This window comes from Xiphophorus hellerii, chromosome 21 (genome assembly GCF_003331165.1).
Source record: "Xiphophorus hellerii strain 12219 chromosome 21, Xiphophorus_hellerii-4.1, whole genome shotgun sequence".
NCBI lineage: Eukaryota > Metazoa > Chordata > Actinopteri > Cyprinodontiformes > Poeciliidae > Xiphophorus > Xiphophorus hellerii.
The window spans coordinates 118,825-138,581 of record NC_045692.1 but is presented as its reverse complement, the minus strand read 5'-3'; the positions used below and the strand labels follow the sequence as shown (position 1 = coordinate 138,581).

The 19,757-nt window shown below is 40.6% G+C and overlaps 1 protein-coding gene across 1 annotated transcript; it reads right to left on the bottom strand.

The window, feature by feature from the left end:
• Positions 1-925: 925 nt before the first annotated feature.
• Positions 926-19,478, bottom strand: plag1 (pleiomorphic adenoma gene 1). The gene is made up of 3 exons (XM_032552166.1): positions 19,308-19,478; positions 9,574-9,927; positions 926-9,408 (listed from the first exon to the last, which is right to left on the bottom strand). The coding sequence occupies exons 2-3, from the start codon at positions 9,819-9,821 to the stop codon at positions 8,214-8,216; spliced, it is 1,443 nt and encodes a 480-aa protein (XP_032408057.1). The 5' UTR covers positions 9,822-9,927; positions 19,308-19,478; the 3' UTR covers positions 926-8,213.
• Between the last annotated feature and the right edge of the window lie 279 nt (positions 19,479-19,757).

Below are 19,757 nucleotides of genomic sequence, written 5' to 3'. Positions count from 1 at the left end.
TTTTGAAACTTAAAGCAATGAAATGAGATACTACCACTCATTTCAGCTTTTTTGATAAATGGGTAATTTAATGGTGGAGCCAATGGGTAGTACAGATAAATGATTAAATATCATCAGATTCGCAATAGTACAGTATTTCAATTTGATGGAGGACGGGGCCTAGAGGGCGTGAAAAAATGTATTATCTCTTGGAGGGGCATGACAGAAAATAATTGAGAAACACTGGGCTAAACTAACACAACACTGGCTAAAACAGTCCAGAGGGTCGCTAGTAAAACAGAAGAAAATATAGTTCTGCTGTCGATTTCTACACACATTTGTCTCTTTGATTCTTTCTCAAAGAATCAAACTCCATGTTCCTCTGCTGTTGGAGGGAACAGCCTCCACACAGTCAGGAGAATGGTACAAGGGTTTGATTGGACCTGAGCAATACCCATGGTGCTGTGAGGTATGTAATCTTTTCTGTTTGGGTTCAGTGAGTTCACACTGACAGTTCAACAGAGTTCAGTTTATTTATAGCAGGCAGAGCTGGGTAAAAAGGGCAGGTTTCTATTCTGTGGGAATAAGAGTGATATTTTTCAGAAACCACTGAGAGTGCTCACTGTGACACAATTAGCATCTGCTTTGTGCTGCTTTTGAGAAAACACTAAACTCTTGGATACCTAGCTTACAAGCCTGTTCACCCCCTTCTATCATTTAACAAAATATGATCCCATTCTGACAGGTGATCAGTGGAAGACAAGGAGACCCAGCACTTCCTGGATTATCTGTCTCAGTAACCTCTTCTTTTCTTCCATTCATCAGAACCACTTCTCCGCCTGATAGGCTTGGATCTGTTAGAACATGAATACATAATAGTTGCTGACTTACAAAAGAACTTCTGGTTGGTGAAAGTTTTACGAAAATAATCAAACAAATGCAGAAGTGGATTCTTTTCCTTAACTTTATTGAACTTTCATTACACTGAGTAAAAACACGAGAGTTGACAAATGCAACTCTCCTCTTTCATAGCAGCATTGTATGTGAATGAAGTCTGGTTATTTTGCCAACCAATAAATAAACTTTCTTTGGATAATGACAATGTTTAAAAAGACAAAGAAGGAAAAAAAAACAGTTGTTAAAAGCTGCAGCATTGATTTTTCATCATCTATGTATGTATTTGTACTTAAATGTATGATTTATTTTGCCTATATGTATAAAATATGACAGTAGTTTGGGAAAATGTGTAGGAGCTTGTAGAGATTGTGCTCTGACTTTGCTATAGACAATGTGGGTGAAAATGCTGAAACAACAAGCAGCAAACCCAACACGTCTGATGAGGTTTATCTCTCAACTCACTTTGAATACCATGCAAAAACGTTTGAGGATCAGCACATACTCTGCATGTTCCCATCTTTCTTCTCTTTCTTTCAAAATCTTTACATGTGGTGGTGTTGTGTGCAGCGGTATACTGGGACCATGTAATTACAAGCATGTATGAACAGAAGAACAAAGACTCACAGTACAACAAAAATATGTATATAAGGTAGAAGCAGGCACACATGGCAGCTTTTCAGCTAAGCTGGATACATGTACAAACAATACATTTAAGAGAAAGGTCTGTAGCACCTTACGGAGCTTTAGACATATTATAGCAGCTTGTTCCAATACCATAATATTTTTGCAGTATTGCAGTGTTTCTTACGTACACATTCAATATAGATCACTGGTACTGCTGGAGCTTAGAAATTTGTCTAACATCAAATGACCTACAGTCTGCCTTTTACTGGTGGCCTTCTATCTCCAGAGAAAGAATTTTTTTTTTCAGAAAGAAAATTGAACATAGCTTGAGAGTTTTAACTATTTGAGAAAATCAGTAAGGCCTTTTGTTTGTTTTTATGTTTTCTTCAACCATCTCATTTAAAATCCTTGGATTCTAGATAACATACAAGTTCTACTGTTAAATATTTGGGTTCATCTAAAAATTAACACATTTATGAAAACAAAACCAAACTAATCTGTTGTCACAATCTCAGAAATTGTGTCAGAAAAAGTAAGTATACCCTTCCTTAATTCAAAGGATGCCGATAGACCATACCTAAATCATCTGGTTCAAACCAAGTCTTAAAACGAATACAACCTCGAGTGACAAATAACAAATTCATCTCACACAATTGATTTATTTACTAAAAACCAAAGCAAAACGCAGAAGGCGGGTGTGAAAAATTAAGTTCACCCTCATTGCTTGCATCACAGTATTTACATCAGAAAAACAGTTGGCAGTTAGTTGCTCTGTAGCACACATATTTGTGTCAATACAATGGCAATAACATGCAACATGGATCAGAGTTTACCTTGAGGTCACAACATTCAACAGCTACATCTTACAAATTACCATGCTTTTTAAATTAAGATTCCAAACAAACCAGCTTGAGAAATTTCTGTTGGATGCTACTACAGCTATTTGGCTAAAATGTTTTGCATTAACTCCTTGTATACACTGTTGAGCATGGAAGTGATGGTTTGTCCTGATTTTACAGCCAGAGGTTCTGGATACATTGAGCTCATTTAAGTTTACCCTGAACAGCTCGGCACCATCCAGCCATGGTCTATACCCAACAGATAGGCTACTTGTCTTTAGTTATTGGGTGGGAGGCAGAGTATACTGTGGGGAGGTCATGGGAGGCCATCACAGGGCAAACAACCATGCACACACACTCATCTCTAAGGGCAATTTTACAGAGACTAATTAACAATGCGGTCATGTTTTAGGACTATGGAAGGAAGCCAAGATACCCAGAGAAAACTGATGGATGCACAGGGGAAAGCCAGGATCTTCTTGCTGCAAGGCAACAGTGCTACCAGCTGCTCCACTGCGCAGCCCTGCTCTGTACCATTCACAATGTATTCTCAAGACAGAGTTAAGGCCATGTGGCTTCCAGTTGAAGCTTGGCCCAAGTAGCTCATCCAAAAAGACAATTCATATCTACAACAGAATAACAGATAAAGGATAAAATGAGGCTGTTGAAGTAGCCAATCCCCTGTCCAGATCCCAGTCTGATGAAATCTCTTATGAGCACCAATTAAACTTAAATAGTTCTGTGAAAATACTTCTCTAATAATAACACAGAACTCTGATAAGGTCATACAGGAGATGATTATTTGAAGTTATTGAATCAAAGACTGGGCTTAAGGTCTAAAATCTGCTTCTGCATTTTAGCTTAGTTTAATGTTGGATGAATGAGGACAATGCAAAATTGAATGTATTGTTTGTCTCAGGTTGTATAGACCTTCTTTTAAGCATCATTAGTTTGAATTAAAAGATGCTGGAGCAAGATACAGTATATCTAGGTGTTAAAATGTTCACTAAATCTTGTTTGTCGTGGCTTCGCCTATAAGAGCGTATGAATAATTAACTTCAACTAACATGTATGCGTTTCAAACTGCATACAGACTGTGTGCAAGTAAAGCAAAAAGTACACTTATCGGAAAAACACTGTCAAAACGTTAAACTGTAAAAATAAAACATTTATAATGTATTTACATTTTACTGTTCTCTAAAAGAGGTAAATATATCATTTATACATTTGTATTAAGCATTTAAACCAAAAGCACTGGAAGATTAAAAGCATTTCATGAACACAAAGTGCTGCAATTATCAAAAACATTTTTCATAAAATCTTCACAAGTTACAGGTAGCACACACTGATAAATGCTTTGACACAATAACATTCAACTCTACATTTTACATGGTCTACAAAAACCTTATTCAGGAAGGAATACAAGGGAACTTAATGTTAAACAGAAACTGGAGTTCATGATTTGAATACTGAAGCTGTGAGGTAAAGAACACTATGATGGACACTAATGAAATGTCAGTTCTGTGCATCTCAACAGAAAGCACACATCACCCAAACCAGGTGTTTTTCCAGATCAACCACACAACAGTTCATTGAGGGAACCCTGATCTCCATTCCCTGTTCAGATGGTTCTATTTCCAACAGAGAGTCTCAGCTGCCCCAGATATTTATCAGATAAGGTCATTCATGCATCAATACAAGAACAATTGTCTTTTTCACCACTCTCACACAAATCATGTCTGCTTATTTTTTGAACTTTTGGATGACTCCACAGCTAGTGGAAAAGAGAGAGTTCTTCACCTGTAACCTGACAGTGAAAGCAGCAGCTCCTGGCGACCAACGTATATGCTGATGGATTTTAACAACACATAGTTTCTAATGACAAAACAATATGGGAAAGCAGAACAGATAGAAAACGTCAGAAAATGAAACAGTTACCAAGATCAGGATCCTTAGAGGGGAGATCTATGCCATGAGAAACTTTAAATGGACTGAACTTTTATATTACTATTTTAACCTGTCAAAGCTGCTCTCAAACACTGATGTTCTTACACCAATACACAGATTGGTAGGTGACTTTTGGTTAATTGCCTAGCTCAAGAATACATCAACATGAATTGGAGTGTAACTTTCAGCCTTCACAATAAAAGACAAATACTCTCCTGATTGATCCACAGTCTCTCCATATTTATATGGGTCAAAAAAATCTAACTGCTGTCTGGATAAAGAACGCCTGGTATTTTCTACTCCCAAATCTGTGACTTTGGCAGATGATACATTTGAATGCAAGGCAATTATTGGTTCCACGTCAAGAAATTGAAGGATTGGAACTAGGACTGGTTGTGAAAGGCTCATCTTGGGACTTGAATTGCAAATTAGCAAAACTATACATTTTATATTATTCTGTTTTTTATACTTAGCACTTGACCCCATGCAAATAAATGTGGACTTCACACATCTAAAGTTATTCCTAATCTCAGAAAAAGAAACAGGAGCTGACAGATGTTTAACCTCAACAGGTTGGGTCTTACTTTGACTTGTTAAAGATTGAATCTGAACATTAAAATCTCCTTCCATGCTCTGTTCAGTTTTCTAAAGAGGTTTTCATCTTTAAAGACATTTTTTCCCATATCAATTATCTTGACTCTAGAAGAATCAGGACAGAACCAAAGCGTGTCCCAGAAGGCTGGGATCCCAGGTGAGCAGAACCCAACTCCACATAAACAGCAACACTAGATGTAAGGACAGTATTTATATTTTAACCTACTTTTATTAACTTCGATTTTTATTGTAGCATGAATGTCACATTGAGTTGCATTTCTGAATTGTGTTGTACTGCTTTGGCCCAATGACAATACAGACATTCATTGATTAACACAATGATGAATGAGAGTTGCTAATGGCATGTTGAAATGAAGCATCAGTGTTAAATGTGATTTACAATCTGTCAGTAAATAAGAGAACATGATTTCCATATAAAGATGTAGAAGACAGACTTAAATTAAAAATACAGGAATTATGATGGATGTCTCAACTCAACGGCCCTCTTTTTATGTCCCTTCTGTGTTTTCCTAAAAATACTGCAAGAGATAGAACTATTGTTTATTGTAGAGGAAACTTCATCACTATAAATATTATAATTATATTTCAAACATCATTATATATTAATATACTAATGTTATAATAATTACATAAAAATCAGCTCTGATGGGATGTTTAGTCAGATATTTAAATATTAGACAGGTGATCATAAAGTTATGCCTGATCAGTGTTGGTAAAGGGACCATTTTGGGGTTAGGTGGATCACAAGGTGGTTTTGAGTGACATGTGAATCACACATGTCACACATGAGATGTTCATTTGCAGGGCAGCAGATGAACATCTCAGCTATAACCATGTTTTAGTGTTTTCTTCTATTAAAGAAACTCTTGGAGGAGCCCTTATTTATAGAACTGAAGCCTCTGTATTAAATGGGAAGTGCTCCAAACTTATGTCAACTTTATAACTTTAGTTTTAATTGGCATATAAAGTTCTTTATATACCAATGCAATACATGGAATTGCAATCTTTGTTGGAACATCAATGTGCAGTGGACCCCCAGCATACACCACGGTTAGGGATTGTAACCAACTGTGAATAGCTAAAATCCACAAATAATTAAGAACCCTCCTAAAACCCCATATCTGCCTACTTTACTCATTCAGACAATAATTATACCTTAATATACATTAATACACGCAATGAAAACTGTCTTAGCGTTACCTCAGCAGCTGCTGTCCCCAGTTTTCCCTACCTCTACTCTTGGGGTTACAGCCAATCATTGCCACGGAAAATTGATGAAACTACTGAATTGGCTGCTTTGCAACCACCAGCCAATAGCATGTGAAGTAGAGCTGCACTTACAAATTTTTGCTTGTCAAGCCATATTTCCTTTAGAAATTTAGATGTGCTGTCCAAAAATATTTGCAAATCATTTGGAGTAACATGGTTCACAGAAAAATCTGTGAATAGGTGAATCTCCATAAACTGAACGTTGAATCAACAGGGGTCCTCCGTGAGCAATATTGCAAAAGTCTGCTTACATCAAGCATCTCTCAATTGTAGGTATCATATACTCACTCTTTGCATGTAGATTCTATATTTGAGCTGAAGGATAAACTCTGTCCTTAATGTCCATGGAGGTTCTAGATTTTGAGTAGTTGATTCAAAGCTCACTGAGAACTGTTGGGAATATGAAATGGCAAAGAAACAAACAAAAAAAAGAAGCCAGAAAATTTGGACTTAGTCATAATTAATGTCATTATCACAGATTTTAGCAATGCAATCAAGTATGCAGGCTTCAGATTGATTTGAAAGAAAATACACCTTGTGAATCTGAAATACCTATGTGCAATACGACAAGACATACAGGCATTTGCAAAGGAGCCAATCAAGGGGCACCATTCATTTTCCTTGATGCTGACGGGCTGTACCCCAAAGAGTAGAAACAAGAAAGACAGAGGATGTTAGTTCTGCAGTAGTGCTAAGACAGTTTCCATTGTATTTATCACTATATATTAAGGTATATCTGGTATTTAAACTATTAAAAGTTGTAAGGCAGTTATAAGCATTTTTAGAGAGGGTCTCAAGTATTTGCGGATTTTAGTCACTTCCTGACCCCTGTGAATGTAAGGGTCACTTACAACAAAAGTGGCATTTTATGTGGAGAAACCATTCGTTTTGTTGAGTTATTTAAATCGTTTCAACTTGATTTATGAGAAACAGCTCGTAGTTTTGATATTTGGCCAAAAAATCATTTTAAGTAAGTCAGTTTCCATTTACATATCCATAGGCATATGAGGGATGCAGTACCTTGCCCACAGATAGTTTGGTCCTCTTGTTGGGTGATTAACTGGGATTGAAGAAAGGAGCCTATCACTGCTAATCATTGAATGCTGACTCTCACAAACCTTGTTGCTGGATCACTTTTAGCTCAATATTTTAGGAGTTTCAATTACGGTATATTGTTTTGTGGATTTACTTATTGTCGGAAAGTTAAATAGATACTCAGTAGTTCTAGCGTGGTAATTTGCTTTCAGTGATTCAGATTGAGTAAAGTGTGTCCTTTTATTACATTCTGTCATGTCTACAACCTATTTCATGAACAAAACAGTTTATATATTAGGAGATGTTTTCCCAGTTAAAATGATTAGAGTTTGAATTCTTGCAAAACTACAGAACTGTGCTTTAAAAATATGGCAACACTAAAATCTAAAGTAGCACTCTACATTATGGCAATGTATAAAGCTAAAGCAGGGGTCTATGTTGCCATAAAGAGTTAGGAATGATTATTAAGTTCTAAGTAAACTGTGTGTGACTCATCTGAACTACTGCAGTTAGAGAAAATGTCCCAGATAAAAACTCTTCAATGGGGTGGCAGTGTTGGTTAAAGATGAGCTGCCTATATCATTATATCCATATCACAATAAGTTGCTTATTGCTGATTTATTGCAACAATCATTAAATCAGCATGAAGCTGAGTGACACTTTCTATCATGCTATTAAAGAGGAACATTGAAGCTCATAGATGTTTAAGTAATTTCTGTCTTTGGAGCAGCTTAGAAAATATGAAAGAAAAAGACTTTAGGAAAATATTTCCAGAAATAAAGAACAGGGTAATTTATCTGGAATAAAGGTGAAGATCTGCTAAGGTTGAATAAGCCAGATACATATAAACCTGTGTGTGTTTGTAACTGCTGGCCCTGGTCATCATGCACCTACTGCTTTGTAATTGTCTCTTCACTTTTTAACAAATGACCTGACTATCTAGAATTATTGGAATCATGTTTGGCTGTTTCAGCTGTGGGGGCTCTGCATTTGGCAGGACAGACTCCATCACTGAAATGCTTGGTGAAACCGGGGTAGTGTTGTGGGTGTGCTCAGGCTACATATGAAGGAGGAGGGGAGTCCTTGGAGAGGACTCTCTGCAGGTTCTTCACCCACAGGTATCTGGGGGGGCAGCTGAAGTAGAGGAACTGATTCTTCAGTGGAAGGAAAGGTGACAGCTGGTCCTATGCTGCCCCCGCCACTTCCTACGTGATTGTATGGAGGTCCGTTGTGTGGCAAGAAGTTGAACAGTTGAGAAAAATCCATAAGTGAAGAAGATGAGGCCATAGAGTCTGCTGCAGGACCTGCTGCTGGCGTGGAAATTTTGGAGAGGGATGCCTCCTCGCTTGCTTCCTCCAGCATACCTACATGAGGTAACAAGTCGAGTTTGGAGGACGGGATTTGAGGCTCTACGGATGCAGAGGATGAGGATGGCAAGGTGTTCTGCAACTCCATTAGATAGGTCTCCAGTTCTCCCTTTAGATTCTGCTCCCTCTCATGTGAGGTGATGGTGTATGAGGTAAAGTTGGAGCTCAGTGGGTACTTTAAAGAAAAGGGATTACTGGGGGAAGAAAAGGGCTGTGTGTCCAGGTCAGAGCTTGTGAACATGTTAACCTGGAGTGATCTTGTTGTCAATGTTGCTGGAAGCTCATCCTTGATGCTTCCAGTAGCCAAATCATAAACATCTGTCTCCAGCAAATCAGCTGGTTCACTTTTTACCCTCAGCAGCTCCCTGGTGTGGCTCTTCTTCATGTGGCGTGTCAGATGATCCTTCCTACCAAAGCGCTGAGCACAGAATTGACAGAGGAAATCCTTGCGTCCAGTGTGCACCACCATGTGGCGTCGCACATCTTTGCGGGTGTAAAACTGACGCTCACAATGTTCACAACAATGCTTCTTCTCTTTGGTCCCTCCAGATGGCTTGCCAGCATGTGTTTTGAGGTGTTCCAGGAGAACCACAGTGCTGGGGAACAGCTGCAGGCACACTTGGCAGGTCAGGTCTCCGCTGTGTGCAGCATGGAGGGCCAGGTGGCGCTTAAAGCCCAGCTTGGTGTTGTAGCTCTTTCCGCACTCCTGACAGGTGAAGGCCTCCTTGTGTGGATCATGAGTGTGCAGGTGATTTTTTAAGTGATCCTTGCGGTGAAACATTTTTTCACAGTATGAACACTTGTGGCTTTTTTCTGGTGAGTGAGTTGCCATATGCCTTGGAACACAGACACAATCTATGAGAATTCAGAATGGCTGAAATTATATTCAAAGTTAGCATGCGTTACATAGAACTGTAAGTAAAGCTACTCATTAGTATATCATAATGCTAGATTTCAATAAGCCTAAAGAAAACAAATCAACATGCTGCACCCTGCTGTACCGTAGCAGCTTGTATTTGGAGACGAAAGCCTTGGTGCAGTCCGGATGGGAGCAGCGATACGGCCTTTCCCCTGTGTGAGAGTACGAGTGCACCCTCAACTTCTCCAGGCTGTTGAATGCCTTCTGACACTCCTGACAAGGAAAATTCTTCTTGGGTTTCCCTTCTGCTCTCCTGCGTTTCCCTGATGTTGGTGAAAGCTTGGCTTTCTCCAGAATATGGTCATGGCGGTTCTCTGTTCCAGTGGCCATGGCACCCTAAAGCAGACCAGCTACATGAAGAGCAGGGTGCCCGAATAATGCTGATGTAACTCCAACGTCCAGCTTTAGGTTGTCATCCCAGCCTGGACCAAGGTGCCTGGCACATAAAGAAAAGAAGAGAAAAGCATTATGTGAATAATTCAATGCTACACTTAAGAGAATAGTGGGTGTGTCTAATCTCAGGGGCTGCATTCTCCGAGAGTCATCAAAGAACACGGCCTACATTGACCATGAAGTCTGGCAGTGAAAGGCTGTGAAATTGGATGAACTGACCTTCAGATTTACTCCCACCATTATTCGGCATATGTTGTGTCACGTAGCAACCACGATGGTGTTAAACACAAGCACTGATAAACAGAAGCTGGTAAAAATGGAGCTCAAAGTTTTGCAGAGTTTTATTTGTTACATAATCAGGGTTTCCCCCAGTGTTTAAGCAGCCTGGTGGGCCACCAGACTCAGCTTGCAGCACCTGACACTTGGTGGTCCCTAGTGTCAGGTGCCACTAGAACTGCCATTTTCCACCAACTAAATGCAGTCAAAATAGTACAGGTCTTACAGAGTTTATAAACTGTGTAATATATATATATATTAGAGATGTGCCTATTGATCAGCCACCGATCACAATCAGCCAATTTCCGTGAAAAAGTGTCTGATCGGTGATTGCCAGTCGGTGATCATCAAAACCTGTATCTCACTTTGCAGCCTGCGTGTGCTGCTCATCACCTCTTTCCTTCACACTACGCGCGGCAATAAATGCTAAGCAATGTGGTGAGGAACTTCAGCACTCAGAGTGAATGGGGAAGTTTGTGTGTTGCGACAAATAATTACCTCGGGGGTGAAGCATGTCAAAATGCATCAACACAACCAACCTAATATGACATTTACAAAACAAACACTTGACGGAGTTTGGCTATATCGAGGCTCACTGCAGAAAAAAAAGACATCCAGAGCGGCCAGATAGCAGGTAAAGCAGCACACAACTACCAACACTCACCCAGAAGAAACGATGGTCAGAAAGCTAAACAAACAGCCAAAAAAATAATAAGTCTTCGAGCTAGCAGTGAAAGATGATGGTTCTGCTCTCCCTGTTGGTCCGCCACTATGCATTACTGGTAGTAATATCTCACAGACGTAGCACTGCTCAACCTCCACCCAGCAGTGAACTCTCACACCGAACGTCTGCTTAAAGCTGTAGCATGTAACCAAAATAAACAAAAAAAGATTTTTCATATGTATTAAAACTTTTGCTATGTTCTAACATAAGACAGATAATCTCTGAAATTTTTTTTATCAATCTCCTCCATGTGTCCTGCAGAATTACACAGTTCAGTCAGAAACAGCCAATCAGAACCAGCACAAAACAATTAGCCATGCTGTCAGGAAGTTTTGATTTAGTAGCTCAGGATTGCTTATTTTGATGTATACTGTGAATAAATCAAACCATGAATGTTGTAATTTGAGTGTGTCACACTAAACATCTACTAAACTCAAAGCACCACTAGGTGTCATTAAATTGGTCCAGTTTGGTTCAATTGTCTCAGTGCGTTTCAATATGGGGAAGACTGCAGACCTAACAACTGGTCAGAAGACCATCATTGTTACTCTCCATAGGATGGGTAAGCCACTAAAGGTTAGAGCTAAGGAGGTTGGCTGTTCACAGAGTGCTGTGTCCAAGCCTATCAATGGAAAGTCTACACCGTGTTCCAAATTATTATGCAAATTGGATTTAAGAGTTATAAAGATTAAATTTTTTGTTGTGCTATTAAATTTATAGATGGTATTGTGTCTCAGGGCTCTTTGAATCACTATAATTAATTTCAGAGAGCTGGTTGATTAGTTTGTCTGGTGAGCTCAATTAAAGGAAATCTACTTCAGAAGGATGTTAAACATTATTAAGCAGGCCACAGGTTTCAAGAAAGAGAAAGGATCTCTGCTGACGAAAATCATCAGACAGTGTAGTGCCGTATGACAAGGTATGAAAACATTAGATATTTAACAAAAACTGAAGCGTTATCGTACTGTGAAGAGATTTGTGGCTGATTCAGAACAAAGATGGGTTTGTACAGATAAAGGCAGAATGAGGAAGGTTTCTGTTAGACAAATTGATCGGAATAAGAGAGCCGCTGTTAAAATGCCCTTACAAAGCAGCAAACAGTTATTTGAAGCTGCTGGTGCCTCTGGAACCTCAAGGTGGAGGATCCTCCAGAGGCTTGCAGTGCTTGAACCTACTATTGGGCCCCTAACCAGAGCTCACAAGCAGAAACGGTGGCAGTGGGCCCAGCCGTACATGAAGATTAATTTTCAAACAGACTTGTTCTCTGATGACTACTGTACAACCCTGGATGGTCCAGATGGACGCAGTAGTGGATTTGTGGTGGATGGCCACCACGTCCCAACACAGCTGTGACTTCAGCAAGGAAGTGGTGGAGTCATGCTGTGGGCCAAAATCATGGGGAGAGAGAGAGAGAGAGAGAGATGGTCAGCCCCTTCAGAGTCCCTGAAGGTGTGAAAATGACCTCAGCAAAGTATCTGGACTTTCTGACTGATCACTTTCTGTCATGGTTCAAAAAGAAGAGCCGGACCTTCAGTAGCAAAATCAACTTCATGCATGACAATCCACCATCTCATGCTGCAAGGAATACCACTGTGTCATCGGCTGCTATGGGCATGAAAGGGGAGAAACTTATGGTGTGGTCACCATCCTCCTCTGACCTCTGACCTCAACCCTATTGAGAACCTTTGGAGTTTCCTCAAGCAGAAGATCTGAGGGTGGAATGCAGTTTATATCAAAACAGCAGCTCTGGGAAGGTTTTCTGACATCCTGCAAAGAAATTCAAGCAGAAACTTTCCACAAACTCACAAGTTCAATGGATCAAGAATTGTGCTGTGATATCAAAGAAGGTCCAATGTTAACATGGAACTCGGTCTGTTAAGATGTTTTTGATTGAAATAGCTTTTGATTTTAGTACATGTGACCATTTAATGCTGCACATTGAAAGAATGACCGTTGGCAGTTCTTTATAATCCATAAAATGTTTAGAAAATCTTCAGCACATAATAATTTGGAACAGTGCATTTTGAGTTTTTTATTTTTGAAATACTGTTCTCATGGGGAGCTTTGTTCAGTAAAATTTGATTTAAACTGTAATAGTTCATAACTTGAAAATTATACTGACCATCATTTGCATTGACCATTTAAGAAAATCTGAGAAAATATCACTTGCATAATAATTTGGAACACAGTGTAGTGGAAGGGCTGAACTACTGGCCAGTGGTCCAATGTCCTCTTTTCCTGTGAAAACAAAGTGTGCCTTTCATTTGGTAGTCAAGGTCCAAGGGTTTGGTGGACGTCAGGTGAAGAACTGAACCCAAACTGAATAACTGAACCCTGCTTGAGGTCCAGTGTGAAATGAAGCCTAGGCGCAAATTCAAACTGGAAGACTCTTTTAGCCCCACCTGCATCATCCAACCGGAGCTTCCGGCTCATCACCGTTGATTGATCGACGCCGGTCCAAGACTCGTCACGTCCAATCAGCGTCCAAGCCCCAGCTGATAAGGACCACCATCCATGGCGTCTTGTGCTTTCCAGCAGAGCTCAACCCACCTCCACCCCTTCACCTCCACTCGCTCAGCTATCTGGCCGCATCCTTCATCGCCTCCACCACCAGTGCCGGGTCCCGGGGGAGGACGTTCCTATCAGCATATGGAATGCTCATCCGAGCCCATCGCAAAGTTTGCGATAATCAATGTCCTCAGCCGGGGCCCGAGCGCCAAAGATTTAATTCATGCTGTTAAAAAACTTTTCTTATTGTTTCCCTTTTCTCCATCTGAGTCTCTCCAGATTGAAATATCCAGTCAGTCATGATTTGGGGCTCAATGTCTGCTGCAGGCGTTGGTAAACTCTGCTTTCTTAAATCCAAGGTCACCACTACATGACTCCTTCTGCTGAAGATCTGTATGGAGCTTTAGATTTCATTTTCCAGCAGGACCTGCCCCCTGCCCATGCTGCCAGAAACATGGGTATCAAAGTCTGGTTTGATGTCCAGTGCTTGACTGGCCAGCCAACTTGCTGGACCTAAACACCATTGAGAATCTATGGGGTATTCTCAAGAGGAAAATGAGGGACACCAGATCCAACAACAAAGAGCTGACAGCAAACATCAAGGAAATCTGGGCTTCCATAATTCCCAGGCAGAGCCACAGGCTGATTGCATCGAGGCAGTAATTAAGGCAAAAGCAACCAATATTGTCATATTCCAGAGATATGGCCAAGGTAAGGAAGGCTGAAATTCCTTACCTTGACCAACACTGAACAATACACATAAGTTGAAACATCAAGACTGTGCCAAGACATCTGAAGACAGATTTTTCAAAGCTTTATGGATTGATGAGATGAGTGACTCTTGACGGACCGCATGGATGGACCTGTGGCTGGATCAGTAATGGGCACAGAGCTCCACTTTGCATCAGAGGCAGCAAGGTGAAGGTGGGGTAGTCCTATGGGCTGGCATCACTAAAGATGAAGTAGTTGGACCTTTTTAGGTTGAAGATGGATTCAAAATCAACTCCCAAACCAGCTGCCAGTTTTTAGAAGACACTTTCTTCAAGCAGTGATACAGAAAAATGTCTGCATCTTTCAAGAAGACCATTATTTTTGTGCAGGAAAATGCTCCATAACATGCATCAAACCACTCCACTATGTGTCTGGCCAGTAAAGGCCTTAAAGATGAAAGAACAATGAAGTGGCCCCCTTCCTCACCAGAACTAAACCCCATTGAGAACTTGTGGGCCCTTCTTAAACAGTTCACATCTCTGATCAGTGTCTGGGAGGCTGTGGTTGCTGCTGCACAAAAAGTTGATCGTCAACAGATCAAGAAACTGACAGACTACATGAGTGGAGGACTTATAACTGTTATTGAAAAGAAGGTAAAGGTAATTTTATTTAAATAGCAGATTTTCAGCAACAAGGCAATACGAAGTGCTTTACAGGAATTAAAAGGAAATACAAAGAAAATAACAAACCAAAGGAAAGAGAAAAAGAAGAAAAAGCTAATAATGTTGATCCAAAGTAAATAAACTACTGTACATACTCCTGTTCAGGGTTGCTAGATAAGTATAAGTAAGTATCCTGTGGTCTAATACCTTTTCTGGTTTGGGAGAATAGAAGTCTAAAAAGTAGTTGCTAAGGTAGTTTTTCTGGGTTCCATGTTCTAATCCCTTTTCTGGGTTGCTAAATAAGAGTAAGTATACTCTGGACTTCTGGGTTCCTAGATAAGTATAAGTAAGTAATCTCTGGTCTAATTCCTTTTCTGGTTTGGGAGAATAGGAGTCTAAAAAGTAGTTGCTAAGGTAGCAAAGGTTGCAAAGAGGTGCAGCAGCTTCTTGAGCTCCCAAGAATAAGTCCCATTTTAATATCTATGAGGCTGCTTTAGGCACGAGTTCAGTGCCAACCCCATGACTGATGTACTGCTCGGCTGAGTTGATGGGCATTGGAGTCAGTTCGGCTGTTAATAGATCACAGTGGCTGAAATCCACACTTGGGAGACAGTGGCTCTTGAGGACAACGAACTGGTGCAGCATAGTGCGAGGAGCAATGGTCAAAAGGAAATGTGCCCAAAAACAGAAGAGGGGGAAGCGGCAGGCATGTTGGCCCAGCTGAAGGCTAGGAAGCCACCCATTACAATTCTCTTTCTGGCCAATGTCTGCTCATTGGAAAACAAAGTGGGTGTGGATATATCCAGTGACCTCACCTGGAGTGCCAACACCTCCTGTCTGGTCAGGAAGGCTCACCAGCATCTCTACTTCCTCAGGAAACTGAAGACAGCTGGACTTGTGAACTCAGTCCTGAGGAGCTTCTATTGCTGTGTGGTGGAGAGCGTTCTCTGCACCTGCATCGCCGAGTAGCACGGCAGCTGAGAGGACAGCTCTACAGAGCGTGATTACTGGGAGTACCAGGGTTTTCGACCTCTCCCTGACTTACCGAAACAGAGTCAAAAGACCCTGAGTCCAAACTGACGACTCTGATGGCTCAAATTAGCATCCCTTCTTCAATTGTAAATGTGGCCGTTGACCGTTAGGCCAGAAGGTAGGCGTGTAAATAGTCCATGTTGGGGGTGGGTATCTATGATACCAACAGGAGATCAGGTCTCCTGTAGGTAGTGCTCTTCAGTCTAGTTTTGAAGCATACATGAAGTGTTTTTGGAGAGATGTGACCTTTTGCAGCTGATCCATGATGTTGTGCTGCATTATCCAGGTCATTTTGCCAAATGTACATAGAGTTTGCAAAACATACAATCTGTTTCAAGAAATATGCAAAGGTTTTTCTAAAAGAAATTAGTAATGTTTTTCTTTTAAATAAAGCTAAGTGGGTTTAAAATGACAGTTTAGAAATAAACTAACCAAATTAATTGTGTTGATCCACCTCAAAAAAATCATGCAAAAAGTGTAAGCAAAAGAAATCTGGGAGACTTTGCACATGCAAATTTGCATGCAGCCTTTTGTGCTGTGGAGGATAAATAGGTGACTGCTTCACCTATTTAGTTCACAAGAACTAATGGCATTTATTTCAGTCATAATCTTGCGGGGGGTGACCAAGGTTCCATCACTATGTGACAGCTGGTCAGCAAACCTGGCAAACATGATTGACATGGCAGCACTGAATGCACATGTGCTTTATCAGGCATGCATTGGGGTGCAGGAGAGATGTGTGGACTTCCTGGTTGAGCTTGCAAAAGAGTTCGGTAACTCTCATGTGAGTGAGAAGAAGGCACACAAGGAGAAACTGCTTCGGCAACAACCTTCCACACCCAGCTCAGGCAAAAGGGCGAAGTGTCAGGTCAACCATCGATGCAGGATGCGTGTCCTGAGGCCGAAACATCATCAGTGACCCCTCACACCCCCACCATGGACTGTTCTCCCTGCTGCCCTCTGGAAAGAGGTTCCGCAGCATCCGGTGCAGGTCCACCTGATTCCGAAACAGCTTTTTCCCACTTGCCATCAGACTGCTGAACTCTTAACTGGACTGCACTCAAAAACTGGTCTCCACTTTATACCTTGCACATGTACAGAGCTAAATAACTTCTATTTTACTGTCAGTCCTGCACTTTATATTTTATATTTAGATTTATATTCATATTTTATACTGTATTTTATTTTACTCACAACATTGGAACCTCAAACATTGTCCTGAGCCGTATGCAACGAAATTTCATTCTGTATACACCCTGTGCATGCAAAATGACAACAAAGTCAGTCTAAGTCTAAGTCTAAGGAACAATTGTGCAACTGTGAGATGCGTTGAGGCCATTACCAGGGTACTTATAAGGTAATGGCCTTATTTACAGAACAAAAGCACCTGCTAGATAAAATCCTTCAGGTCAGTCGGCCCATCTCTGGGATCCAAAGGTAGAAATACAAAATGGCCTTTCTCTGGTACTCCTAGTGTTTTAAGGCTGCACAGAGGTCTGTGAGGAGTCCTCTCCACATCAAGCACTGCACCCATCCTGCACACAGCCTGTTCCAGCTGCCCCCCTCAGGCAGGAGGGTGAGAAGCATCCAGAGCAAGTCTGCTAAACTGAGAAACAGATTCTTCCCTTCAGCTGTCAGACTACTGAACTCAAGCTGCACCTAATTCAACTTCATCTCATAAATTATTTACACACACACATTTTTTTAATATGCATATCTGTATTTCACATAAATTACTTTATTATGTATTTATTGTTTGTACATTAAATTTATTTATCTAGGTCCTGAGTTAGAAATTTGTACCACAAACAAGCAAAGGTGATATGGCAATAAAAAAAATCTTGTATCTGTTCTGAAGGCCATGTATCCTTGAATCAAGAAACTGACAGACTCTAGAAACAGCCTGTAACTGTTATTGAAAAGAAGGGTGACTATACTGGTCACTGATTTTTTTATGTCAGAAATGTCTATTATTCTCACGTTAACAGATGACAATCAACAAGGTGGGAAAATGTTCAGTTTTAATTCAGTTGCATAATAATGCTGCACGCTAAGAGCTTTAGTGTGCAGCATTAATCCTGCACACAAAGATATTGTCTTAAAAAAGCCAAAATCTCACTTTTACTTTCTTAAATATTCAGGTTTGAGAGGTTCTTCACATTTTGGATTGACAGAGAGCACTGTAGATGTTCAACAATAAAATTAATCCGTAATAAGTTGTATATATACAGTGTATATACAGTATATATATACTGTATATACAGTACAGACCAAAAGTTTGGACACACCTTCTAATTCAATGGGTTTTCTTTATTTTCATGACTATTTATAAGGCAAGAAATCCCACTTATTAACCTGACAGGGCACAGCTATGAAGTGAAAACCATTTCAGGTGACTACCTCTTGAAGCTCATCAAGAAAATGCAGAGTGTGTGCAAAGCAGTAATCACAGCAAAAGGTTGCTACTTTGAAGAAACTAGAATATAAGGGCTATTTTCAGTTGTTTTACACTTTTTTGTTTAGTGCATATTTCCACATGTGTTATTCATAGTTTTCATGCATTCAGTGTGAATCTACAATGTCAATAGTCATGAAAATAAAGGAAACTCATTGAATTAAAAGGTGTGTCCAAACTTTTGGTCTGTACTGTATACATATTTTTTTTCTTTTTAGTGGCCCAGTTGTCTTGTGTAAATTTCAACTCAATGCAGGACCATCAATGTTCACCGTCAGCATGAACACCAGCAAATAAGAAGAGTAAAAGCATTCAGAGTGAGGGTTCCAGCCAGGCATACAGCAGCACAGATTAGTACAGCACATCATCTCTTCAATTACCCGCGTCAGCATGTGGGAGCAGCAGTGAACCGTCCTGCAGACAGACGCCTCGCTCTGCACAACTTTACCATCTTCCAGAAACCCTCAACTTCCAGGCAAACCAACCTTCCCTCTCCACCTTTAACGACTCTAGACTGGTTTGTTTTCCTCCAGGTTGCAGCGATGCCAGTCTGCCATCAGTTTCTACATGCACTATGAATCTCCCCTCTCACTATAGCCTGACGCCACTGGGGTTGTCTTCATTTTTCACAAAGAAATGCTTAAATCAACGTATTGACCCTGCTCACGGTAACCAGCATGTGGGTAAAAGATAAACAAGTGTATCTGAACACAGCAGATAGAATGGATGTTATTTCTGAGTTTAGGTTTCTTGCAAAGCCCAGCGCACTGTCGTTGTCATTAAATGAAAAAAAAGCCGTCAACTCCAACTTTCTGTCACTTCTTTAAGGTTGGTGGAGGCGCACTATGACACGCATTTCTATCAGCACTGACTGAACTTCTTCACGGGTTTTCAGGAGGAAAATACTTCGCTACTTTTTTCTTTGCTCCGTAACGGAGGACTGATTAACAGAAACTTTTTTCCTCCAACTCACCCCCACCTCTCCTCATTTAAATAACCCCGATATTTGAAGGCATCAGCGGAGTGCCCGTTTGTTTCATTTACACCAAACTTACCCTGGGAGCTTCCACATCCTTTCTGTGGACTTTTTCTTGACTTTCAACTATTTTCCGAATTTTTTATAATTTTTTTCTCATATTTTTTGCCAGACGCGGCGGGCCTGAAAATTGTTTGCTCTCTCCTCTTTCGGGCAGCCATTGTGTATGCGCTGCGATGCAACCGCACTATACAGTGGCCACGCCCACTCCGGTGCCCTGCTTCATGTGATTTGTTGACGGCGCTGCCATTCTCACGTCCATCTCTAGTAGAGGCCTTTCAATAAACGGCTTTTTTTTTGGACTTGCTAGTTATCCTGTCAATCGTTATTAGTGCTTTGCTCTGTTTCACAACGATAGGAGGAAGAACGGATCGCAGGAGGAATCCCATTGGACCGCCGGGCTGTCATGCGACAGGGTTAGCGCTTTCCGGCATTTTCATTGGCTCTATGTTACGTTCAGGTGACGACG